Here is a 27153-nt window from a genome sequence, read left to right as displayed (position 1 = left end):
AGTGAGAATACCCTACTTTTGGTACCAATTAATTCAATTTGCATTTTAGAAAAGTTTAATCTTTGCATTGTTTTTATTAGTATGTAAATCTCCAAGGTCAAAAGGTCAAAGTTGGTGGTATCCAATGAAAGGTCTTAATACAAAGAATACATATGTGAAATATGAAAGTCATAGCTCCACTAATAAAATCAAAAGGTATGGGCAAGGTTAAAGCTTTTGCAGATAAACAGACAGACAGATGGACATGACAAAAACTATACAGCAAAACTCCATTATAACGAAGTCACAGGGACCTATGAAATTACTTCGCTATATCCGTAATTCGTTATAATCATACAAGAAATTCATTAAATTTATATAGCTGGGGATCCAAGATGACTCCGCTTTATTCGCAATATCCGTGTTCGTACTAAGCGAGTTTTGCTGTATACCCTCGAAACTTCATTTCTGGGGGCATTAAAGTATAAGCACAAAACAAGACTAAGTTATTAATTTATTATATTGTTTCTGGCATTAATTTTTTTTAATTCACACAAGAGAGAAATGAAATATCTCTAAATTCCAGTCTTATCAGTGTCCTGTTTGTGTGGGATTTTTACCTGCCATTACATGTGTACATATTCTGCATTGTTAATCTTGAAATGCTTAAAAAATGGACTAGGCTCTCTCAAATTAGATAAACCATCAAGTCAAAAGCTTATAGGCTCAGTGTTGCAGAACTAATAGTACAGAATTAAGTGATAGCAAAAGGTCTAACAGTCTATAAATCCATCTGAATATAATCAATTCTTTCTCCCTCTTCAGATCCTTTTCTCTCCAACAAACTTTTTTTTCAAAGTGGGTTATGACATCATTCATAGGAAGAACTGAAATATAAAAAATCATTATACCACCTGATTCATGATGAATTAAATAACACATAACAAGAGGCCCATGGGCCACAATGCTCACCTAGGTCACTTGGTTCTAGTGTTCCACAGAATTTAAAAAAAAATGTTCCTTTTTTCAATGAAAAATGACCCAATATTGTGGCTTCACCTTAGCATAAACATTTGTAATGAGGTTTACTTAATCTTAATAACATGTCCTACTGTCCTTCCATCACACTTTGAACTTCATATGCTGATACATATATTTTATTAATAAGAGTTTCTTATTTCTGACCTTGACATTAATTTTTGTTAAATTATGTTAAGTTCTGTTTCAAAAGTTGTTTCAGATATTTTTATCGAACCTTATATATATGCAGATAGTGCCAGATACATACTGATGGGATCTATTCAACTTCATAATCATTATTTTACTTGATCTTTCTTTTGACCTTGATCTTTCTTTAAATTAGTGAGCAAAGCTTAGTTTTAAAGAAACTATTCAAGAGACTTTGATTAATCTTCATATGCTTAAACTATAAACATTGATAAGAGCTATTAAGTTGCATGAACATTCATCATGATATTTTAATAAAAATTTATATGCTAAACATTTTGAATAGCATTTACAAACTGCAACAAAAAATCTGCCCCTGTGTTAAATAATTAATTCTTTCTAATCATTACTGTCCTCTTTACCTTTGTCATCCACCATTATTTGATGGAAAATCTTCTTTCTTTACAACACAGTTTTCTTTCTTTAAAATCTGCACCCCTATAAAAATCAAGACTCTTTGTTGCTCCTGAAATTAATTGTGCAAATAATTCTTTAAAAACTAGAGCATAATTTGTATTTCTCATGGTGACAGATGATTGAGTAAAAAATGTAGAAATTCTCAAATTTAGAATCTATTATCTAACTCTTAAAAGCTGTGAATTTAAAAAAAAACACCCAGAGGCGTTAGATCCGCTTGCATACTTGCTACACTAACATCCAGTAACAACATCTCACAGAGGGTCAAGTCAGGGGTCAGATTCTATCATCCAATCAAATTGTCGCCCGCAAAATCATTGAATATTTGTTGAAAGGAATAAGTCTACAGTTGTTACAAATTTGACTTTAGATGTGACCCTCTATGTGATATTGTTAGATGTTAGAGTAGCAAGTATGCGAGCAGATCTAACATTTAACTTTAATTAGATTGACCCAGAGGTGAACATACTTACTGTAAAATCACATATTTTCGTGGGTTCAAACTTTCATGGTTTGGGGAAAAAATTTGGATCCTGGGAATTTGATTTTGTGTCTGAAGAATTGTTGAGTAGTTTTATATGTAACACTTTACATTTCATGGTGGACATGAATTTGTGGGTCTCTCCACACCTCGAAAACAACGAAAATTAAACCTTCACGAAAATTTGTGATTTTACAGTAAATATGCAATGTTCATACCCCTTTAAAATAAATGGAAAAGGTTGTCCTTTACCTGGAACTTTTTTTACCATCCCACAGCAGCTCCTTTCTTCAACTTGTGCATAATCTGCAACATAACAGTTATTTCATAAAAATTGTTTTCATCCAATCATAGATAAAATCAGCCAATCAAGACAATTTATCAATAATCAGACTTTTAACTTAATGTTTTTTGTTTGTTTTTATGTTGTTTAATGTCCCTCTCAAGAATTTTTCATTCATATGGAGACGCCACCATTTGCTGGTGGAGAGCTTTAAATTTATTCTATACTCAGCAATTATGGCCATTGAGCAGTGAGGGATCTTTTTTGTGCCAGCACCTACTGTGACACAGGACCTTGGTTTATACTGTTTTATCTGAATGTAGTAGTCCTGGAAGTGCTAGCCACGGATTGCCCTGCTACCTCTGATCACATGGTATATGTCACGCACCTGCTGTGACGTGTACCTATCATCACACACTTTTCCTGTTACCGGGTGCAGAGTACATACAAATCTTTTCAGCTCCATCAATATTGTGCATTGTATAGTAAATTGCATATGAAGGACTGGTCTCCATGTCCCACAATGGGATTCGAACCCACGAAACTTTGCAACTGTAGAGCAAACAGTCTTATATGGGCAACTCAACTGACCCAAGTCGCAATGTAAATAACAATAGATCTCAATATGAATAACTTACTTCAGAGAAAATTCAAGTTAAAACTGTAAAGTACAAGCTATTAATAAACTTTAAAAAAATATCTGTTAGTAAATATATAAATATATACACTATATCATTCAACTTAACGCCACTTTATCTAGATTTGGAACATAAATTCACAATGCAATGGCATGCATTGATGCAATCTCATTGACTCAATCTCCTATACAAAAGTACAGAGATAATTCGAACTAGTTTTTCCGAAGCTGTCGTTTTATAACAGCATACTGACAGCTGATTTCTGAGACATTTCCTTTATCGAATGAATGGAATTCGCTTCCTTGTACATTAATATAACAAAATCATCTTTACTTACCGGCAAACCGCCTGCCTTTCACTGGCGCCGTCCTCGGCACTGTTGATACTAGGGAAGCACATGGCCTTAAACCACGTGATTGTCTTCGGCAGACAAACGTTTACTTTTTCAAGCGTCCAAATAATAATAATCTTTCCCAAAGAAAATCTGACAAGATTATAATTGTTCAGTACATCAAAATCACAGAAACGTTTGATTTCAAGCGTCTAAATAATAATAATGTTGCAACTTTTTTTGGTCGCGATTATTATTGTTGGAGTAAGACAGATTATAATTGTATGATCGATGTGGAATAAAATTGGCATGAAATTGAAGCGAAATAAAAATAATGTGTTCGCTTGGGCAAACATGATTATAATTGTTAAAAGTAAGAATAATTATTATAATTTTGAGGTGAAATAAAAATAATGTTTTTAAACATCGACTGACAAGATTATAATCATGAGGCGAAAAATTATAATAATGTGTCCACATTGACTGGCAAGATTATTATTGTAAAGTTTGGATCATTATAATTGTAGGACAAAATAATAATAATGTGTACACATTTAAATATAGACTGACAAGATTATAATCATGAGGCGAGAAATTATAATAATGTGTCTACATATTGACTGAGCAAGATTATTATTGTGAAGTGAATCATTATAATTGTAGGACACAATAATAATAATGTGTACACATTTAACAGACAAGATTATAATTGTTGCAGGAAAATAATAATAATGTTGTAAAAAGCAAGTTTGGATGACATTATTATTTTTGGTATAATTATATAGGAAAAAATAATAATAATGTGGGGGTACCCTACGGCTTTCCATAGATTTGCCAGTAAAAGCATAAAAGATGCATATAATTTGCTAGCAGTATTTACAACACGAATCAAATTATGTAAACTTGATTTTAAACTGTTAGACCGCGCTATAAAATATATCAGGTAGAGAAATCGAAATCCATTTTGTTTAAGATGTAATATACCTCTTAAGTTCTTATGAGAAAGATAACTTTCTAAGAAAATTATCATAAGCAACTTAATGACACCATTGTCTTGTCAGAGTTTAATATTAATGAGGGTCATTTTGTAGTCATCTCATTCTAATCTGATCTAATGTACAAATGTCGACTACTTGACGTAAGTTTTAATTGCCAATGTTTTCACTGTAACAGAAATTTTAGATTCAGAATTTTTATAATCAATAAATTAAAATTTTGTTTCAATAAAAATATTTTCAAGAAAAATAGAAAGATAACTCTTGTGGATGGATGGGTGGATGCATTTTATTTTACAGGCAAAGACACAATGTGATCTTCTGATGTAAAAAGCATCGCTTCATTATGTTTTCTAATGTTATTCAGGTACACAATGTAGGTACATTTGTATGATAGTAAATATTATTTTAATCTAACCTCCTACTTTTAATTTTATTGTAAGATAAAAATGATAATTGATCTTTCAGGGACGTAGCATCCGGGGGGGCCAGGTGGGGCCTGGCCCCCCCCCACTTTTTTCCCCAACATAACCTTTACTATAGTAAATGTTCATTGATAGGATGGTTGGCCCCCCACTTTATAACGGTGACAACCATAGTATAGTGATAGCAAGGATTGTAAGGAAAAAATTGGAAATGATAGTAAGTTGGCTTTGAAAAAGTTGGCCCACTAGCCCCCCCCCCCCCCCCCCCCCCCCCCCACGAAATAGGATTTTCGAGTTTGGGCAACTTTTAATTTTCATTTTTTTTTTTTTGCTTGTCAACTTTTTCAGGTAAGTAAAAAAAATTTTTCTCAGGTTGGCCCCCCCACTTTCAAAAACGATGCTACGTGCCTGTCTTTCTATTAACCATATCAAATGTTCTTCACATAACGATTAGACAACATTCATTTCTGAATTTCAGAAAGGTACTTCAGACTATTTTCCATTTGAATCTAATGCTATTGTTGCTAATGAAAATCGAAAAGGAAAAAAAAGACACTGAAAATGCTATCCACGCAAATCTTCTCACATGCTAAAAATATTTATAATGATTAATTCATTTTAATGTAATTATTTTGATTTTTAGGTCACCTCTGTCCTTCAGGTGAACTATTGCTATCTGTTTTTTGTCCGTCGTCATTCGTCGGTCGAAACTTTTGAACATTTTAACTTTCTTCACTGAACCAATTTCAACCAATTTTGGCATCGTATGGATAAAGGGGAGTAAAACTTTTTTAAATTCAAAGCCCATGACCCCCCCACCCCCTTCGGGCCTAAGGGATGGGGCTTAAACCATCAAAATCAATGCACTGTTGGCATGATTGTAATAAGCGTTGAGCTCTCTGCCAAAATTGTGAAATTCATGGTCCCTGAGTCAGGGGTTCTAACGCTAGGGCAGGACTCTAATGCATATACTACTGTATAGTTGTAAAGTGAAAATGCATTAATTCATTGAAAATCTTCTCATCGGCTCCTGCAGTAGTTATGATATGGAAGAGTGTCTTTTCCAAAATGGTGAATTTCATGGCCCCTGGGTCAGGGGTTCTGGTGTTAGGATGGGACTCTAATGATTTTATAGTGAAAAAGAATTAATTCATTGAAACCTTCTCTGTTCCTTGGTATTAAGCTGATGAACTAAATATATTGTTATGATGAGCAAGTTCCTCTTACACAATTGTGGATTTCATAGCCCCTGGTTCAGGGATTCTGGTTTAAGGCGGGGCTCTGATGATTATATAGACAAAGTGAAAACTTAAAACTTCTAGTTATTAGCCGATAAACCAAGTACATGGTTACATGTATGACGAGGAAGAATTCCTCTTCTAGGATTGTGAATTTCATTGCCCCTTGGTTAAAGGTACTGTGTATTAGGGGGTCTAATGATTAAATACTATAGTGCTGAAATTGAATTAATGCTTTTATATGCTCTTTGGTATTTCCAAAATTGTTAAATGTGTGACCCCATGCAGGGTCAGTGGTTCCTGTTGGGTGGGATTCTACTGATTATATGGCGGAAATGCATTTTTCCTTGTTCTTCAGCTCTGCCTCTGTCAAAGTAAGCATGTTAAGTGTATAGTTATGATGAGCAATGGTGCCTCTTTCACAATTGCGAATTTCATGGCCACTGGTTTAAAACACAAACCAAATTAAAATGTTGGAAAATTGTTGCATGATAATTAGGTGATCTATAAGGCCAGTGGGCCTTTTGATATATTTCCTTTAAACAGAAAGACATTCAATTTTTAGTCCCTTGATTAGTTTAAACTGCTTTATAAATGTATATACCTTTACTTATACATACATTTGACAAGCACTTCACCGATTCCATAATTATTAGCTGATACGGTAAATGATTACTGGTAGATTTTAATGTACTTTTGGAAACAAATAACACCAAAAATGTTCACAGGCTTGATGCATAGATCCAGCAAAAAATCATTATAAAAGATTCTGAAGCTTTGTTGTTAAAACACTTTAAAGGTTAAATGATATTTCGATGAAAAAATAAATCGGAATTGATTGAACATTTAAAAATAAATGGTCACTGTATAAATTCCTAATAAATAATCATGTGTGTTTCAAACTCTATGTGATGTTTACTCCTGTATCCCACCTAAACTGTCCAACAACTGTAAAATGTAGGGAAACTGATAATGTATAAACGTACAAAAAAAACTTAATTTCTAACTCTTCAGAGCGCTAGCCACTACATTGTACGTTTGTCTTTTCTACTGGACTACGAATTTACTGTTTCTAGTTATGAAAAGAATGACAGTTCGTGAATCATATCATCTAAAGTTTCTTGTTTTATCTTCTAATCTGTAAAAAAAAAAAAAAAACAGCACGTAAACCCTACTATGCTAAAACTGCAGAGATAAGTTTGTTTTAAAACTAAAACTGACAATAAAAAGCTAAGCTTTTCATATCCACCTGCTTGGTCGACGTTTTCCGTGAGCTCGCAAAAATAGTGTTTGTGAAACAGTGATGCCCCCGTATGGCAGCTAATGTCGAGGATTGAAATTGTTCAAACTAAACTCCAAGATCAAGGCCAAAATTGTTGGTACCCAGTGGACGGTCTTCTCACATGGAATACACCTGAGGTGAATTATGAAAGCCCAGTTCTATCTGTTCAAAAGTTATGGTAGGGTTAGTTTTTAAGTGGGTCAAACTCTTAAGATCAAGGTCAAAATGGTCTGTATCCAAAAAAAGGTCTTGTGACAAGGAATACACATGTGAAATATGAAAGCCTTAGTATTAACGGTTGAAAAATTATGGCTAAGGTCAAAGTTTTGCAAAGCAGGTCAAACTCTAATGTCAAGGTAAAAAAATTTAATACCTAATGAAAGGTCTTGTTACAGTGAATACATAATTAAAGTATGAAAGCCCTAGCACCAACTATTCAAAAGTAATGGTTATGGTCAAACTCCAAGATCAAGAGGTCAAATTTGTTGGGACCAAAAAAGGTCTTATCAAAAGGAATACACCTGTGAAATATGAAAGCCATAGTGCCACCCACTCAAAAATTATGGAAAGGGTTAAAGTTTTTGCGGAAAACAGATCAACATACAAACAAAGGGACAGGGCAAGAACTCTATACCCCCGAAACTTCGATTACGAGGGCATAAAAATGAAATAGAATATACATGCAGAGGACCTGCCGCCTCATCTTTATACAAGAAGCTATATGGAATATTTTTTTCGTCGATAAAACATTGATAAACTGAAACTATTTTGGTAAATTCACATCTAAAATATATGACAAGAGAACATCAACATGTCTTTCTAAATGTGATCTATAGAAACTTTACACTGTTGCCAGATTTTAACGTCTTATTAAATACTTTTGCTATATAATCAAACAAGTCTGTTACTTAATTGAAGGAAATGTTCAAGTTTTAAGTTATGGATCTTCACCCATCTATAACAATTTTCAACCTCAGCCCTTAAACTATACATACAATATTTATATTTTGATAAACTATTTTATTTTATTGTAAATTAAGAAACAAAACAGTGGTCAATCATAATAAACTCACAAACAAGACGTATATAATAAATATATCAGAATATTTAAATACTTTTTAAAATAATTCTAACAAAGATAAAATAAAACTGGTATACATGTATTTATAATATTCGAAGTATTTGTTTATACAGGATGTCCAGAGTTACCTTTCCTATCGTTTAATTTTCTTTCTTCAAAACAATCACGGTGTAATCATCATAAATCGTCTTTTAAAGTCAACCCCGTTTAGAACCTCGATGTATTGATTTTAGGTTGTTATTGAAGCTTGCAGACATTTAACAGATCTTACTTCGTGTACATTGTACATTGTACATTGAAATTATGAACAAAAATATTCAAATTCGGATATAAAAACCTTTAAGATTGTGAAATTTTTTCTACTAAAATAGATATTTTTTCAATTAAAAGATAGCCACTTAGGTTGAGTCTTCTTAAATCATTCGTTTCCACCCATCTACCAAGATGGCTGAAGGTAAGTGAAACCGAAAGTAGAATAAAATCACTAACGTAAACATTTTCATCTCTGTTGTCTCGTAATTGAATTAAATAAAATTTTTAACTTGCGATATCTTTAATAAATATTCGAGAAAAGGTACTATAATAACACTTAGCTTCAAAATATAACATATTTAGTCTTACAATGGTTCTTTCAAAAAGCAGGTTTTTATTCACTCAATTTCACATCTCAACATTGGTATCTACATAGTATACAACGGTCTCACCCACTTTTTAAAATGATAGTTATTTTTACATTGTGTAAGTCTTAATGTCTTAATCAATTTAGTTGTCAGTTCATCATTTGGTCGCACGATTCGGCAACCAAAGCATGGATCCCTCGGGAAAGTTTTCGGCCAAGGAACAGTAGACATCAAGCCCCCAGGACTGGAGGAACATTACAGGGCCAACCTAGAGAGGCTGCTGGCTAAGATGGGAGCATATGTCGAGCAGAGCATGATTATCATGGCCAAAATGGAATATATAGAACTGATGGAAGTGGAAAAGAAACTTAAACAATTAGATTCAAAAAGAGTTTGTATATTTAAAAAATGAAACATTACAGTGAGGTTGCCGTTATCGAATCACTTAGTAAATTTGCTTGGATATTTCGTACCTGAGTTTGAGTTAAATTCATTTTACAACATTGTTTGGTGGTACTATGTTTTACTTATAACATCATATATATTTTCCCCAATAACCACTGATTAAATAAAAAATTATCGCTGTACTTGTATTAATGATGTTTTCTCCTTTACCGGATCATTTTCTCCATTACCGAATCACGTGACATAGAGCTGATTATTCTGGTTCAGGACCGTGTACTGTAAATTTAAAAATACCCTTCTTACGTAACGTTTTACTATGCCTTAAAATATTTCAAACCCCACCCACCCCCCAAAAAAGTAGAAAAGCTAGGTATTTTTTGAGTTGTTTGCATCCGACAATTAATGTAAAAACAACAACAATGAAATCATAGGGAAAACAAATGACTAGTTGATATAAGAGGACGTAAAAACTTATAAGTGATGGACTGCAAACAGCCGAAGAATTAATTTTTTATTCAAAAATTGTACTCATTGAGCTACCACACCCCCTCCTCATAATTTTGTCGCTATTGAGATAGAAAATATATCGCTAGATATGTGATTGTGCCCCCCTCAAAAAAAAAAAAAAAAAAAAACTCAGATGACCTTTTTATGCTTGATTAATTAATTGTCAAGGAATTTTGGTGGTTGATAGTGCCTCCTCAACTGCATATGTATGGCTCTGCACCCCTCCCCTACCAACTGAAATTGCTTCTTACGAGCCTGGCTTCAGAGATACCTAAAGCTGAAAGGAACAATTATATTTTCAAAATGTCGAGACCCAACACCTAAATTTCCTCCGATGAGCAGAGACAACTTTACAAATAATGATGTTGGGACTCATTTGCTGGATTTCTCCATTCCAACATCCACAGTAGACTAAATACCAATATTCCGATTTATACTGGAGGTTGTCCTTTCACTTTACATGGGTCTACTTCAACTGTCCATCGTCTCTATAGAAATGAATAAGACAGCTCATTCTCCTCTAGCTGCTTTCATGGTGCTCTTTCTCCCTTTTACGTGAAGACAGTGGTGGCATATATTCCATATAGGCAAAAGGCTGCAGTCTGCATATCATTTTCTCAATGTGTAATTTAAATCAAATGTTTACTAACTAGTATATGTTGAAAGGGGGGGGGGTATCATAATACTCTGTTTATAATTTATTTAGCTTGATGTTGAATTGAAAAAGTATTGTTAGCAATATACATTTTATATTATACGAGCTTGATCTTGATCATGACAAGAAATAAAAATTGATTACTGGAAATAATTTTTTAGGGAATAGGAAAACTGCAAACGGGGTATTGTTGGAAATAATGATTTAGTAGGGAAGTTTAAATTGCAAAGGGATAAATAAATAAAATTTCTAAATCTTAATTTTGTTCGGTAATCATGACGATCTTTATTTCGCTATCGTCGATGTCTTCACAGTAGCTTACTACATGCATATATACCACCGGGAGACATTCTCAAATCCACTGAGAATCTTACTGATTTTGGCTGCTGATTTTGTTTATGTGTATTTTAACCACCTTTATTGTACGCTTTTGGTAGACATCTTCCGTTGTTGTTTTTTTTATCGTAACTGGTGTGCAAAAAACCGCATACGAAAAATATAATTTGGACAGGATCCCTGCATCTCATATTTCTTAAAACAGCGATTCGTTATTGGAAACCTAAAACCCCCCAACTTTAAAGCGAATACTATTAATTTCTGATTTAGAAATTGTATGACGCTTTCAGTGCTTTTAGACACATAATTTTATTAAACATCTGCACCAAATTTGTTTACCTAGAATGCACGATTCACATTGGAGCGGTACCGAAAAGTGAAAGTAGTCTGCTTGCATGTACGCTTCTGGTCAGCGTCACAAAAAAGCTTGTTCATGTTTATTTAAAAATTAGGACATTGAACGAGTTGGATTTAATAATTTTATGATAAATGATAAAAGCAAGAATAATTCAGCATGACAGGGTAGGTTAAGCTAAGTATTGGACTTTGATTAAAAAAATACAGAATTTTCATCTGAAAGTGATTCGTTAACGGGTGCGATTCGTTATTGGCAACCTCACTGTATATAAATGGTGCCTGTTTTGTAGCTGACGCGTCGGTTGACAATGGTTTTCCTTGGGGTGTCAATTTCAAATGTTACCCTACAAAACAGGCACCATTTATTTTATTATACTGAATGTCTTATTTACGGCGTCAGCAAAAAAAAAAAAAAAACGTCGATCGTCTTTACGTTCATGTATAGAAAGCTTTTACACTCACCAGTTCACTAATCTCCTTATTGTTTGTTTGATACTCGAATTAGAGTCATTTATCATATAAAATTTCGTTATTTCTGGTTCGCAAGCATGTTTCCTACACCCGCAAGCATGTATCGTCTGTCGTTTGTTGTTTTCAAGTAAGCTATATCGGACGCAAGCTTTTATTGACGTCAAGTTAATTCCGGTTCTTTCAAACGCGCAACTGACGTTTTGAGTAATCATTTGAACCGTACGCGCATAATTTCCACGCATTTGGCATTACCGTTGTGTTACCCGTTGCCACGTGTGTTGCTAAGGCTCAGGGTAATCGAACGGATTGTTAACTGCATCTAAGCCAATCAGATTTTAGTATTTAACATGAAAGTATAATAATAACAATTAGTTCACTTAAAAAAATAAACATCTAGGAACAATTTAATCCACATTTCAGTACTCAATAATTAAATGTAGTTTTTTTTTTTTTTAAATAAAAAAAACCCGTTGTCGGCTTCCTAGTCTAAGTTATGAGATCAACAATTTCAAAGTAAAATCGATATGTGTGTTCTAATTTAGACCAAACTGCTTATATAGAAATTATACACGTAAGGAGCATATATGTAATAGCAGACTTTCTTAGGACTCTTGATCTGACCTACAATGTGCATTTTCTGACATTCATGAGTTACCGGGCAGCAATTTTTTTTAGGATAAGTAATTTAAATAATTTAATGTTGGATAATAGTTAAGTTAAATGCAGATGTTTAGTTTCAGAAAACTTCCGAATGTCAGCCAAGAGCGTCTTCTCACGTCGATCAAATGTACGGACCAAAACTGTATTATATCATACAGAGATCAACTGAAGAAACCTCTGTCAAAAGCCTTTCTAATGATGCTCTGAGAGAATTGAACGCCTTACAACGATCTGCAAGAGCTTGTGAGGAAATAAAGAAACTCTCTGTGAGTCATAAAAAATGGATATTTCAAAATGAATGACAGAAACTAAAGATCTTTTTGTATATTTTAATTGACAGATTAATAATCATTTTTCTCTTTTTAATTTTTTAAAACTTCAGCCCGATGGCTCTCCAAGAGAACCACAAATAAAACAAAACCTGGGTGGATCTCTTCTTGCTAAACGTAAACCACAAACACCAACTTCACACCACCACCACCACACCCCACATAAAGATGGACCAATGAAAGCCATAAACCCAGAATACACCACAACTAAACCTCTATACAAGGCCGACAATACTTCGGCGAACAAACCTGACTTCAATTCCAGCATTAAAAGAGGGTCAACCAAAGATGCTAGTAATCATTTAAATAGAAGCCTCATCTCTGCTTCCAGACCTCCTTCTTCTCAGGCTTACAATAGTCAGCATAGCTCAGGGTCCATCTTCATTTCAAAAGAAGAGTACGATCGTCTTCACAAAAGAATTAAACAGCAAGAAATGCAGATAGAGGAACTCACAACCAGGTATGTGTAAACGTGCTGCACGCTAGTGTCTGCATGGGCGAGAAGGAACCAATCACAGAATTATATTATTTACAGGTCAATTTGTAAAATGAATGTTAAAGATAATAAGATTTGACACAAACCAAAGGCAGAGATGTTGGAAGGCCGTTTTTTCCATAATGATTAATTTGATTACCAGTACAGTGCAAAAGAATGTTTTACAGATTAAGCAGTTTTGCAAGCAAACAGTTGCTAGCTGGTAATCCTAACATGGCGGACTTGAGTGACAAGAACAGACCGACAAAAATCGGGGAGAAGTTGGGAAGCCTATATGATGAGGAATGGTCTGATGCGTATGACGCCTTCCACACTCAGCTCAAGTACAATGAGGAGGACTGTCTGAGAGTTCTACTGAGAATACTCAGGGTAGGTAATATATCAGGAACTAAACCAGACTCAGCTCAAGTACACAGAGGAGGAGTGTCTGAGAGTTCTACTGAGGATACTCAGGGTAGGTAATATATCAGGAACTAAACCACACTCAGCTTAAGTACACTGAGGAGAATTAATTGTCTGAGAGTTCTACTGAGAATACTCAGAGTAGGTAGTACGACAGAAACATATCCACTCTGTATACATTCCTCTACAGACCGAAAAGGAAATGTTTCATAGATCTAGAATCTAAGATATATTTTTTGAATATTTTTCTTTACATGTAATTAGTTAAATGATAAGAGCAGTTTTCCTATTTTTAAAATTGTTCACATAGCTTAAATTTTACGAATATTTTATATGAATTTCAAAAGAAAATTAGTTTCTGATTGAAAATATTTCAGTATGCATATGACTTCTGCAAAAAGTCCTCTGAAACTCAATTGTCTAACTTGTCGCTGTCAATGGAGAAACACATTCTACATCCCTCGTCTTTCCATGGACATTCTATGTCCGATTCGGTAAGCAAAGTAATTTCCTTGTGAACAGTAAATCATTTACATTTCTAAGAAAAGTGCATTTATTTTTCTCTGAAAATAATATTTGACTGAAAAATGTTTAGTATATATGTTACAATTACATTTTAGACCAATTTTTCTTCGTCAATTGGTTCAGTAGATGTGCGTCTTGACGAAAGTCAAGGAAAACTGCTGCGATCAGTTTGTAACAGACATTCTAAAGAATTCAGAAAGGCAGCAGGTGTCAAATCTGTTCCAGAGTTACAGGAGGTAATTTTTGGTCTGCACTCTTTAAATGATAGTGTACTAAGCATCAAAATAAATTCACCAGCCTTTAGTTAACCTAGTATTTCTTATTGCCTATAAGCAACTGCAATATAAATTGATATCCAGTGAAATCAAAGTAAGATATCCTAGTATAATTTTACTTAGGTCTTCAAAAAACAAATTCTGAGACAGAACTTTCAGCTGGAGCCACGCCAACTTCCAAAACCAATCCTAGCTTACATTGACGCCTGTATAGAGATCACGTGGTTAATGTGCATACAGGATCCGCCTATGGTGATCACGTGGGCTACAGAAGGGGAGGCAATTAATAAAGACTATTACAAGTTATATAAAACTAATGGTAGCATTGTTAAAGTATCGGTATGGCCTGTTTTATTTTTACACAATAGAGGACCAATCGTTAGCAAAGGATACGTTTATCCCTTTGAACGGAAAGTTTAGACATATGTTTTGCACTGAATACGTATGTGATTTCAAAACATGCAAGGCATTGATTTCTCTTCATCTCAGAAAACGAGATGCTTTTGTCGCGACTTTAAATCAAATATTTACCTCATTTGCGTAATTTTATATCTTCACAAATGCAAAATTTATTGTAAAAGTAAGCTTACGTGCAATGTACAGATAAAACAGTTAGACATATGATGAAAAGGTGAATTACACACCATACAGATGTATTGGTAAAAGTAACTGTATTATACGTCAAGAACTTGATTTTATGTTTAATTTTGGACTTTGAGATCACACAGATATACTAGTATACTATGCACCTGGTTTTGAACAGATTTTTTTCACGTTTTTGTGCCAAAGGACTGTAATGGATTTTGAGATGTTCCTTTATACTTACTGTGATACTTTTTCTACCTCTTGTATGTAAGCATTTGGAGTAAGAATTAAATATTTGCAATAACTATTATCGTGTAAAAAAATTTAGGGGCCTCAACCTCTTCCCCTCCCCTTTTGTTCATTTCTCATCAAATTTTTCATCAAAATGTTGTTCACGTGTAGTTTCATGCTTTGTAATTTTAGATACTAATAAGGATGTAAATTTAAACTTGTTTATCCCAGCACATATTTGCTTTAATTATGCTGGTATACTTTAAAAATTGTATAAACCATGCTGTCTTGAAGAAACAATAAAATGGTGGTCTGTTTTAATGAATTTGATTCATTTTTATGTATTTTTAAAAATTCGTTGTGAGTATATTAAATAGTCTAAAATTTGAATATTCTTAATTAAAATCTTTGAAAGATATTTTTGTAATAATAATTAAATAATTACCTCGTGAAATGCAAAAGAAAAAAACCATACAAAAATATATTTACAACTAGTGATCTACATGTAACTGTAACCGTTAAAGATATTCCTCTAATTCCTTTTTGGGATTCATTCCCTTTGCACAAAATCTTTGTATCTTATTATATATTTTATTAATGGAAAAAATAAAGCATATGCAGTGCAGTTAGCATAAACAAATCAAATTTAGGTACATGTACATCTGATTCTAGATTTAGTTCAAACTTTAATTCTGTTTCGAAAAAATCAAATGATGATCATGAATGGCTTTTATTTATTATAATTTACATGAAAGTATTCAGACAGATCGATTCTTTCATATACACATGTATAGAAGTCGGAGAAAAGCTGTCATCATCAAGAAACGCTTCATGTATACATGTGTAGATTAGTTTACTTAAGTATTAACCTCTCAGTACACAACACATGCATTTGCGTATGACTTTTGTCACATCGGGGCTGCCACCCAATGCCACATTACCGTCACTTCAAATGTAGCGTTCTATCCAGTGATTCTACATCAATATTTGTATCGATCGATTTAAATTTAGGTGAACGTTTAAAAGCATTGACTGTTCAAATGTTTATTATTGTGTTTTAGCAGCCGTAATGCGTCCATAGCTGAAAGTGAATTTATCAAATTAATATTTACCATTTTATCCTCATTTGTGGATAAACCCCTTTAGGAGCCTCTTGATTTTTGTTTGCCGTTGTCATGAAAATCCCGTGAAAACGAAACAGGAAGTAGAATCTGAACACAGGTAAGAAGAGCTTAGCCTGGTTATCATTAGTATAATAAATGCTGAATTAAAATGCATATTTGCAATTGTAAAAATATTGAACAATTGAAACGCATAAAGTACTCTGATACAGGGATTTTTTTTAAAAAAGATTGTATGGAAGCAAAATGTTAAAAAGAAATCCTTTTGCGTTAGGAGAAATATAGTATACCTGTCAGGCATTTTGGTTTTAAAAATTGATCTATAAAGTTTTTTTTTGGCAAATTTTTTCTCATATTGATTATCAGTGTGACACTGTTGCGCCGTTCCTGCATTTGGTCATAAGAAAGTAGGTAAAAATAGCTACTTTGGGTAGCTTTAAATACAAAGCTTTATGTCTTCATAACTCAATACAGATATTTATATCTCCAAAAGATGTTTTCTTTGTTCTCAGATATGATAAAATCAATATAGAGATTAGCAGATGAATACCTTAAAATATTGATTTAAATAGCAGCATATTAAAATAACAATCTGTGTTAATAATACAGCTGTAAGTTAAATATGGAAAAATGCTCATTCATGTTAAATATTGACAAGGAGTGATTCCTGTCTGTTTTACGTATTCTGACTTATTTATTTATTTATTTATTGTTTTAGCTTCTGAAGGAGAAGGAATGGGTGACGGATATCGTCATTTGAAAAAAGTTGTGGAATGCATAGAAAACAGACAATATTACGAAAATGATTTCAGCAATTCTGATGTAGAGTACGCAAAGAGAGAATTGGCGGCCATATGTCAGGCCCTGACGACTGTACCTGCCTTTGTTCAGGTAAGAATTAAATATAGTATAAAAGTACTAGAAATTAGTTTTATACATATACACAATGATATTCAAGTCGATGGTTTTCTTTTCAGGTAGATTTGCTCAAATTTCTTGATTTGGCAGAATCAAGAAAACCACAAGAATTAATTAGGTTTAAGAAGCAACATGAAATCATGCCCAGATATTTAACGGTTGTAAAAGATTTTGAACAGTCTTTGGAATCAAGAGCCAGACCCTCAAATGGAAGTGTGCACGTGAGTAAATAAAATAAAAGCGAAGCGAATTTCATTTTCAGATAACAAAATTCACTTTTGTTTAACAGAATATAATTGCTAAACAATTTTGTATTTATACCTGTTGTAGTTTTAACATTAACATTCCAATAATAGTACTAGTAAATCAAAGTACTATAACAGGTATATAATTTAAGTGCTGTGTCAGGTATAAATTGAATAACACCCGAGTTTCTTACACACAGGGTTCACATAGAGGAAGTGCCAAACCCTCAGAAATTGGACCAAATCCGGAACATAAAGGATCTGCAAAATCAATGACTTCAAAAACTAGTAACGAAATGGCTCGTAAGGACATGGAAATTAATGAACTTAAAAACAGGTAATTCTTCCGGCCCAATGGCTCCTAAGTGAAAGGTTTTTAAAGATTTTTCCTATTTATTCCTAATATGAAACATGTCATGTTATAAATTTTAAATTTAGTACAATTCTTTGTCAACCTTGGACTTTCAGTGAGACATGGCATTCTCGAAGCTACATAATTAACGTCTCTCAAATTATCATGGGTTAAGAAATTCATAACATTAAGCCCCATCTCTTTACACAGCCTTTCGTTCACTGTTGAAATATACATGGAATAGAAATTCGGGCGAATGTCAACTAGTGTAGCAATGATCCAATGACAGCGTTTCATTACTGAGACGTATTGCTTTCCCATGTATATTTCAACAGTAAATGAAAGGCTGTGTAAATTTCATACACTGATTATGTTACGTCGAAAATACCACGCCTTAAGTTACTTAAAGTCCAAGGATAAAAATTGTACTACCAGATGGCAATGTAAATTTTGTTTTTACTGCCACCCGGTAAATTCAAAATTTACAACAAGGCAAAAACTTTGATAATGATATTTTTGCCCTATACCTAGGGGTCATGATTTGAACAGACTTGAAACTACATAACTTTCATCCACATCAATATGATTTTTCCTGTCTTTGCTGTTCCTGAGTTTTTGTATGATACATGTATTTCCAATTTTCCATATTTATCTTTCTATGTAAAACTTTGAAAAGGGCTTCACCCTGCCCCTGAGGGGATAATTTGAATTAAGTTGAATCTACACTACTTGAGAATGCTTCCGTATAAGTACACATGTGATTAATCAAGGCTAAGCTGTTCATTAGAAGATTTATTTACTAATATGTTGAACTTTGATCGGCCATTTTGGTCCCACCTCAATCCCGGGTTCATGAAAAGAGGGTTTGTAAAAGTTGCATATGGAGTGAAATTTTTGCTAATTTTTATCTGAATGATTTAACTTTATTGTTCAGTGCCCTTTGAGGCATGATTCTTTTATTTAACGAACTTGAATGGACTGACGAACGGATGCCAGAAAAAATATGCTCAAGAAAAACTCACTTGAGCCCTCAGTTCAGATGGGCTAAAATTTGAAAAATTATGACTATTTTGAAAGAAAACTATTGATTTTGACCTGTCTGTTTTGACCCGTTTTCACTTGAGGAACGAAGCGAAAACCTATAGAATTATTATATTAACAGATTAAGCAAGGTTGCTGGGGAGAAACTGAGAAGCAACAATCCCTCTATAGCGGACCTCAGTGATATTAACAGACCAACTAAACTAGCGGAGTACTTTAAGGAACTTTACGACAACGAGTGGACCAATGCTTATGACGTACTACACAAAAAATGGCAGCTTAGAAACGAAGAAGATATTGTCAAGAAACTTGGTAAAATGTTAAAGGTCAGTCAGATATATAATATATTTATGATAAATAAATATTACAGATCACGAATTATGATACCATAAGATTAGATGTAAAACCTAAGAATTCAAAATATTGAAGGATTCAGAATCATTAAGAGAAGGGGGAAAGGCCAGATACGGTGTTCTTAAGAGCGCACTTGGATAAGATCCAGAAAAAACTACCATTTTTTAGTGTATTTATATAATTATAGAGTGGAATTATTTTTCGTGTTATGATAACATGCACTCTTTTGAATACTTGGCTAACAATGGGATATTTTTGAATATTAATTCAATTTTTTTTTGCTACAGATGGCTTATGAGTTTTGCCTTGAAGAAGCAAGAAAACACAGAGAAAAAATCCGAGAAACATTAGTATATCCCGTTGGAATTCATCTAACACTAAATGTAAGAGCAGTGCAATATGAACATTCAGTAAAAGAAATATGATTCTCATGTGCATATTCGAGTCAAAAATTGCATTGTCAATGATAAAGCCATTATGATCAATGGTTAAGAGATTCCATATACACATCTCTTCCAATATTGTAGGCCAGTGTAGAGCCAAATGTTGAGGAAAAACTGCGCCCCAAAGTCCGTCAGATACAAAGAGAAACGGGCGTCTACGCCATCCCTGCCATACAGGAGGTATACACATTATAAAAAGATTTTAATTGGTAAAAGTAAATTTAGTTTTTTAATTTTTCAGAAATGATATGTAAATATAACCACCCTCTCCTGCTTGAAAACTGGGAGGGTATATAGTGATCGGGATGTCTGGACGTCTGCATGTCCGTCTGTTACGCTTTGGGGTACCCACCTCTTATCCGCAACTCCTCTCATATCACTGAATGAAATTTAATGAAACTTTCAAAGTATCTTTGTTACATGTACATTGTACATAGTGCCATTGTGCGCCTCCTATTTTACTTGTGGGTCGGACACATATTGTGGGTTTCCCATAGCACAACATGGACACTGTCATTCTTTCTATAATATTGAAAAGGGTACCCATCTCTTAAATCTCTCCGCCACTCATCCTAAATCACATAAAATTTGATGATACTTTGATAGATTCTTTATTACATGATAATGCCATTATGCACCTCTTATTTTACTTTTAGATCTGACACTTAGTCAGGGTCACCCAGAGCAAAACATGGACTTTGTAACTATAATCATATGTTAGGCGGAGGTATCATTTAGTGAGCTTAGTGCTCACATTACCTGTACAATTCTCCTTTATGATTAAAAAAAAATCATTTCATTTTTGATTTTCAGATGTTTCAGCAACACCATGAAAAAGAAATTAAAATGAACGACTGGGACGAATCACGGGAAATAATGACTTACATCAAAAGCTGTGTACAAATTTGCTGGCTATTTGCCATTCAAGATCCTGCTATGCAGTTATGGTGGCCAAAAGAACAGAGTAAAATTGATGAGGATGTCAAAGAATTTACCAAACGGGGAACTGTAATCAGTTACGTCGTGTGGCCAACATTATATTTACATAGAAATGGTCCTCTGATGTCCAAAGGTGTCGTCCAACCAGTCTGATAACCAGCTGATCAATTTTCAATGATTTGAAAAGGAATTTATTTTCACATTGAGTGATCACAATTTAAAAGTTTGCTGATTTTTTTGTTTCTGCTCTGAGTTAACGTTGGGAAAAAAAATGAAGGAAACACCTAAAACTATATTTCTTAGAAACTATGATCAAGAATACTGATATGCTGTAGTAAGTGAGACGGAAAATACTAAATAAATACTAGTACCTGAAATAGATATTGGCATACACCCACTACAACTTATTTTGTAGCTAAAGTTGAAAAGATAAATTGTATTAAAAGCATATCTATGAATTATATTTCGTTATATTTTTTGTGGATAAATAGATCGATTTTCAGTGTAGTCTATGAAATGAGCGTTTAAACGTCTCAGAGGCAGTTGATATTTTTTTTTTCCAAGTTATTACATGTAAGTACTATTCATATTTAATTCTGTATTCTGAAATAAATAGACAAAGCATATGAATTATAACAAATATTGCATGAAAAAAGCAAGGAATTTATGCCCCAATACATTTTTCACTCATTTATAATAACGCAACAGATTCAAGTAACTTGATTGCTGGCTTTGGGGACCATGAATGCTTCTGCCAATTTAAATTGATTTCTCTAACATACGTTGAGCATTTCTCCTGCTGCAAATGGTCATTTTTCTATTTGATAAGTTACATGTGCCTTCTAACATGTTCCTTTATATTTTGTATATACGTATAGAAAACTTATAATTTACTATAATGATTCCAATTGACTTATACTTTCCAAAAATGTAAAATTTCACTAACTGCATGTAAAATTATAATTGCATTTTTGAAGATTTAATTCATATTACAAAAATTAAATTGAATTGCTGTTCTACTTAATTAATCATTTTTTTTAATCGAAAAAACCTTATTCTATTACTTTAAAAAAGCTATATCATACTTTATTATTAGGACATTTCTTAGGAATAAGGTGAAACTAGTTTTTATCATTTTTTTTTTCAATATAGGGGCCTAATTTTATCTAATGTTGTACTTCGTAAAAATGCTGTAATATCAGATTGTTTAAAAGCAAGTTGTTTGGGCAGACACGTAGATGCAATAACATTTAAAAAAATTAAAGTCGTAATAAAAATCTACCATGTTATTGCTAAAAATGACTAGCTTAGAGTGCTATACAAGTTTTTATATAAGGACTATATCTGCTTTGACTGCATCAAACATTTGCATTTACATTTCAGTATTGATTTTTTTAAAAAATCTTTACAACTCCTTATCTTTATACAGACAAAATGATCTTTTTGATAGTTGAAGAGATCAGTTTGTTAGGCAGTAGTGTATTGTATATAAAAGAATGGTCTTTGAAATATTTCCGATCGAACTGGGGCCAAAACAGGGAAAATATAAAAGAACAACAGGTTTTTCCCCTTTATAATAAAATCATTTTACAACATACTTAATATATATATTTTTTCTTAAAGTTAACAAAAGCTTTCAGATAACTGTAAAATTAATTTTACTTTTTTTAAGGAATTAAAACAAATCGCTTAAAATTATCAACTCTGACAGGAGTTGTTGTCCATACACTGTGTAAACTGACGTCAAATCTCCAGTAAAGTGCGGTATTTTAAAAGACTGAGGTAGCGTATAACCTCACTAAACCTGTTATGCTTTGTTTCAGTTTTTTTTTTTTTAGTTCAAGATCTTTTTCAGGTGATAAAATTTGGTCTTGTAGGTAAGTACTTATCGCTGATTGGTTATATTTAAAAAGGCGTTTTTATCAAAATATGGGATAAAAGAAAAATAATAAAATATTCAGTTAAAAATTTCTTAATTACAAACATTACTAAAATTAAATATATATAATCAATTCAATGTTTTACATTGTCAGCTATTTGAACATTTAAAGTAATTGATTATATTGATAACAAGACCATGCACTCAATGTTTCTGTACAGGAATTGTCCGAAGGTAAACACTGCAAATCAGTTAAAATCTATCGTTAATGTAGTCAATTAAGTTGAATTTTTATTCGCTTTTTATAGAAAAAGTGGTTACAGGAGAAGAGAGATAAAGATGTCTGACAAATACGCGTATTTGAAGAAAGTTTTTGATAAACTGCATCAATGTAAATATTACGAGAGCGACTTCAGTACTTCAGATGTAGAAATAGCCATTAGAGAACTTAACGCTATATGTCAGACGCTGCCCATGCTGATCCCAGACACACAGGTAAGTAAAAAGGAAGTGAATCTTATATGAACATAAATTATGATTTTCTCAGAAGTTAATTTATTCAATTAATGTTTGAAAATATTTATTATACCAATCATTTTGTTTCATTTATGCCTTGTTTCATTTTATTTGCCTTTAATTTGATTTCAAGTTATTTGTTTACATAATGCTAGTAATCTTAGATAAATTCATATTGTTACATTTCAAATAGAAATTTTTTTAAACATGTAGTGTACAACATAAAGTTTTTTTTTTCAAATTACAGAGAGATATAATGAGGCTTTTGAATGCTGCTCAGTCTAGACATTTACAAGAAATATTAAAGTACAAGGCAGACGGCGAAGAAAAATTCCATAATCTTCTAAAAGAGTACCAAAACTACCTCCAAAGGCAATCGGTTGTTCCAGAGTTTGTATTCAGTGTAAGTACAGGCAAGAGTCTATCAAATACACATATCCAAAAATATATAAAACATCACAAAACTTCAAAGTATTGTGAATATACATGTATTTTAAAGCGATTCTATAACATATCTTAAATACGTTTACTAGTATTTCAGTAAGTAGAAATATCACACTATTTATAATTCTTTTATGGTTTTTATTTTTTTTCCTTTAAAGAATTCCCCTGCAGGGTCTACCAATTCAGAGTATTTGAACACAAGTGAAGATCGTGAAACAAGGTACATGTATGCAATACTTGGAACTTTTCTTGGGTTAAAAGAATCTAAAACTGGATGCTATTATAGAAAAATACTACCTGCGCGTGTTAGCCTCTAAACTAGCTCACTTATGCATGTAGCTGAGTTGAAGTACCTATATAAATATTGGGTTGTGAGGAAGCCACAAAATACGTATATTCTATGATTTCCATAAAATATGCTATATTTATTACATTATACTGAATGTTTTATGCAAATACATATAAGAATGAACCGTGCGCGCATTAATTCTGCGCAGTCGCTAATTTTTGGAATAGAACCATTCGTCAAGCAATGTTGACTGTTGCTACGCTGGAGGGCGTGACTTCATTGTTCAGCGGGTAATAGTGCTTTTTAAGATATGTTTGTCGACCAATCAGATTCAACTAATTTACATAAAAGTATAATATTATAAACTATCAAGTTGAGCACAAAATAAATTCACATTACTGTATGTCCATGAAATTAATTCCAATAATTAACTTTTAACTTGATTAATGTTCGTTGTCTTCATATTTCATGATGTAAAATCTGATATTAAAAGAGGGAGATTCAGAGAATTGTGTTTAATAAGTATGTGAAATAATTTCTGAAGCCGCCGTGCAAACCACGCATCATTCTTAGCTACTGTGTGAAATATTACAGGAGTTCTGAGACCATGCTTTAGTTAAAAAAAAAGGCCCTTTCCAATTTCCATTAGGTCTCAAGGATGAGAATGAAATTTTTAAGTCAGACTAAATGACACCACCTATATTGTTCAAAAAGATGAAATGATCAATGAATAAAAAAGATCTAGGATTGAGTTCTTTAGAAAGTGCGTGTATACCCTTGCACATAACCATAACATTTTTCTTTATCAATTAAATAATTGAGACCGTCTTATTATTGCATTCTATTTCAGTTTTTCCATGGTTGGTGACCAAAAACGGAGAGACCACCATCGGCCTAAAATAGAGCTGAGCGACCTGAATACACCAGAGAAAATAGCTGAGTACTTCAGAGATCTTTATCACAGGGAGTGGACCATTGCTTTTAAAGCATTAAAAGGCATGGGTCAAATAAGGAACGAAGAGGAAATCATTAGAAGATTGGGCAAAATGTTAGAAGTAAGCTTAATGAAATAGATAGTAGAGCTTTAAAATTTAAGGCGAGGGTGTTTGATAAAAAAAAAGGGGATGGCATAAAAATGTACATAAAAGTACATCTGCTCTGAATTTGGTTACTAAACCACTTTGAATTTTGATACAGATGGCGTATGAATTATGTCGAGAAGAAGCCAGAAAACACAGAGGGAAAATAACGGAGGCTCTAGTTTACCCCTTAGGATTACCAGCAATAGCAAATGTAAGTGACCTTGAAAGTGAGTAAAATAAAAAGAAACAGTAAATACATATTTTTAAAGTGAGCGTTTTTGTCTCATTTTTGACTTCTTGAAAGGGGTAAATTGTCTAAATAGTATACAGTGTAACCATTTTTAAAGTATTTTCCTTAAGAAGTTTATGAATGTAGACGATTTCCCCAGAGATGATGCAGTCGGCGATAGGAAAACATGTAACGACATAACTCTGGTTGGAAAAGAATATTCGATTAAAAGGCGATCTCAGACCAGATTCCTCCTGCAGATTATTCTGAAAATATGTGCATTTAAATTATTCATGAATAAGATTTCTCCAAATTCCGATTTTCATTTGCTTGTCGAAGCTATTGCAAGTAGGGCGTCAAAATTTTTCCTGATTGGTACCCCCTGTTCAAAAACGTCACTACATGTCTGCACTGTATGACAGCCTCTTTAAAACAATAATTTATGAATAATCTTTTCTTCCATTATGTTTTAAACCCCTGTTATATTTCGTAGGCTAGAGTAAACCACACCACAGAACAGAAACTGCAGCCTAGAGTCCATCAGATACAACAGGAGACGGGTTTGTACGCCGTACCAGCTGTTCAGGAGGTAAATATGTTTAGTTTTGATAGAACAAACTGACTACACTGTTACTCAAATTTATTTGCATTCATGATAATTGTCCAAACATGTGCGGTAATTATCAAATATTACAATTTTAGATTCCTTTTCTTAAATTTTATTTTAGATCTTTTGGTATACACACGGTGGTGCATTTGCAGAAACAGGATGGGATAAATCTAAAGAAATAATTAACTATGTTGAGAGCTGTGTTCGAATATGCTGGTTATTTTCTATTCAGGATCCGCCTATGAAACTTGTGTGGCCCGAAGAAGGGTTTAAAATAAACGACAATATGAAGGAACACTCAAAACATGGAAAGATTGTCCACTTTACTGTATGGCCTATATTGCAGTTATATGAAAATGGTCCTTTGTTGTCTAAAGGTGTAGTGGAGCCATTTTAACATGAACTGTTCTATATAAGGGAAAGTGCTCATTTTTGAGTTACCATCTGTTTGCTTAAATTTGTGGAAGATCATTTGAAAAATACGCTTCTGTTCAATTTCAAGATATAAAACTTGATTCACCATATATGTTGATTAGTTAATAGAACATATTACCAATTTCATTCAGTAGTTCATGGACTGGCTGTAGCGACGTCTTTCGGAAAAAATTACAATTCCCAACTCAACTCGCATTCCATGATAAGATGTGTCAATTGCATCCTTTCTATTTACATTATCTAATACTTTATGAAAGATTTAATTTAGATGTTCCATGCGCCTCAATGAAAGAAGCAAACTATAAAGTATATATCGAATGAAATCTCCACAAGTGTTGATTTGGGACCTTCGATTTGTAAAGATGGGTTTCTAACTCTCTCTCTCTTCACACTCTCTCTCTCTCTCTCTCTCTCTCTCTCTCTCTCTCTCTCTCTCTCAAGTCTCTTTTATTTTGAATTATTTTAACAATATAATTTAATAAGTATACAGGATAAAAAATAGCAATACAATTTTTTCTCACTTACTTTATTTTATTGAAGCACTTTAACACAATATGCAGAAATGTTAAGGCACCCTAGAATTAAAAATTCACAAAAATACTGCATTATCCTCCATTTACATTCACAGGACAACCGTTCCTCAAAGAGTTTACACATGAAAAAATTCTTTTATTGAATGTTTTTCCATGTGAAATCCCTACTGCTGCTGAATTTCATTCAGTATCTTCTTCCATACGTGTTAATAAGGGTTGAGATCAGGATGACAAGGGGGCTTACTGAAAGTGCCTGTGCCTGGCTAACAAAAGTTACATAATGTCTTATTACATGTGTAATGTGCAACGCGGCCGAAATTGTGTGGTGAATACAATTACACCTTCAACCTGTTAATTTTTTGTTGACCAATACGATTATAATCAAATATATACAACAATGGGTTTCATAACACATGTGTTTGATGTGTCAATTGCATCCTTTCTTTTTACATTATCTAATCATTTATCAAAGGTTTAATTTAGCTGGTGCAT

At 33.0% G+C, this 27153-nt stretch overlaps 3 protein-coding genes and 1 long non-coding RNA gene across 4 annotated transcripts; 3 read left to right on the top strand and 1 right to left on the bottom strand.

The window, feature by feature from the left end:
- Positions 1 to 480: 480 nt before the first annotated feature.
- On the bottom strand, positions 481 to 4179 carry LOC134274870 (uncharacterized). The gene is made up of 4 exons (XR_009993728.1): positions 3363 to 4179; positions 2357 to 2410; positions 1569 to 1672; positions 481 to 866 (listed from the first exon to the last, which is right to left on the bottom strand). It is a non-coding gene; the product is annotated as an uncharacterized LOC134274870 (long non-coding RNA).
- Positions 4180 to 8821: 4642 nt separating this feature from the next.
- LOC134274867 (uncharacterized) lies at positions 8822 to 15556 on the top strand. Its single transcript, XM_062757112.1, has 9 exons — positions 8822 to 8831; positions 8993 to 9002; positions 9121 to 9388; positions 12463 to 12654; positions 12771 to 13177; positions 13381 to 13582; positions 13993 to 14109; positions 14236 to 14376; positions 14539 to 15556. The coding sequence occupies exons 1-9, from the start codon at positions 8822 to 8824 to the stop codon at positions 14833 to 14835; spliced, it is 1644 nt and encodes a 547-aa protein (XP_062613096.1). The 3' UTR covers positions 14836 to 15556.
- Positions 15557 to 16373: 817 nt separating this feature from the next.
- Positions 16374 to 21094, top strand: LOC134274862 (uncharacterized). The gene is made up of 8 exons (XM_062757109.1): positions 16374 to 16452; positions 17071 to 17243; positions 17330 to 17491; positions 17716 to 17852; positions 19030 to 19234; positions 19550 to 19645; positions 19790 to 19885; positions 20519 to 21094. The coding sequence occupies exons 2-8, from the start codon at positions 17088 to 17090 to the stop codon at positions 20795 to 20797; spliced, it is 1131 nt and encodes a 376-aa protein (XP_062613093.1). The 5' UTR covers positions 16374 to 16452; positions 17071 to 17087; the 3' UTR covers positions 20798 to 21094.
- A 1368-nt stretch (positions 21095 to 22462) lies between these two features.
- On the top strand, positions 22463 to 26145 carry LOC134274861 (uncharacterized). Its single transcript, XM_062757108.1, has 8 exons — positions 22463 to 22521; positions 22832 to 23018; positions 23287 to 23442; positions 23642 to 23703; positions 24623 to 24827; positions 24970 to 25065; positions 25577 to 25672; positions 25812 to 26145. The coding sequence occupies exons 2-8, from the start codon at positions 22863 to 22865 to the stop codon at positions 26088 to 26090; spliced, it is 1050 nt and encodes a 349-aa protein (XP_062613092.1). The 5' UTR covers positions 22463 to 22521; positions 22832 to 22862; the 3' UTR covers positions 26091 to 26145.
- The last annotated feature ends 1008 nt before the right edge of the window (positions 26146 to 27153 follow it).

Source organism: Saccostrea cucullata, unplaced genomic scaffold (assembly GCF_032062105.1).
Source record: "Saccostrea cucullata isolate Sc308-1 unplaced genomic scaffold, CSIRO_AGI_Scuc_v1 ctg931, whole genome shotgun sequence".
NCBI lineage: Eukaryota > Metazoa > Mollusca > Bivalvia > Ostreida > Ostreidae > Saccostrea > Saccostrea cuccullata.
The sequence above is the reverse complement of the archived record's forward strand: the minus strand, read 5'-3'. Positions and strand labels throughout refer to the sequence as shown.

Excerpts from the sequence above, each read along its gene's own strand:
- LOC134274862 (XM_062757109.1), top strand. The coding sequence starts at position 17,088 with ATGGGTGACGGATATCGTCATTTGAAAAAAGTTGTGGAATGCATAGAA. Across the intron at positions 17,492-17,715 it reads CCTCAAATGGAAGTGTGCAC|GGTTCACATAGAGGAAGTGC; the intron begins GTGAGTAAATAA and ends TCTTACACACAG. Across the intron at positions 19,235-19,549 it reads AACTTGGTAAAATGTTAAAG|ATGGCTTATGAGTTTTGCCT; the intron begins GTCAGTCAGATA and ends TTTTTGCTACAG.
- LOC134274861 (XM_062757108.1), top strand. The coding sequence starts at position 22,863 with ATGTCTGACAAATACGCGTATTTGAAGAAAGTTTTTGATAAACTGCAT. Across the intron at positions 25,066-25,576 it reads GATTACCAGCAATAGCAAAT|GCTAGAGTAAACCACACCAC; the intron begins GTAAGTGACCTT and ends TATATTTCGTAG. Across the intron at positions 25,673-25,811 it reads CCGTACCAGCTGTTCAGGAG|ATCTTTTGGTATACACACGG; the intron begins GTAAATATGTTT and ends ATTTTATTTTAG.
- LOC134274867 (XM_062757112.1), top strand. Across the intron at positions 12,655-12,770 it reads AGGAAATAAAGAAACTCTCT|CCCGATGGCTCTCCAAGAGA; the intron begins GTGAGTCATAAA and ends TTAAAACTTCAG. Across the intron at positions 14,377-14,538 it reads CTGTTCCAGAGTTACAGGAG|GTCTTCAAAAAACAAATTCT; the intron begins GTAATTTTTGGT and ends AATTTTACTTAG.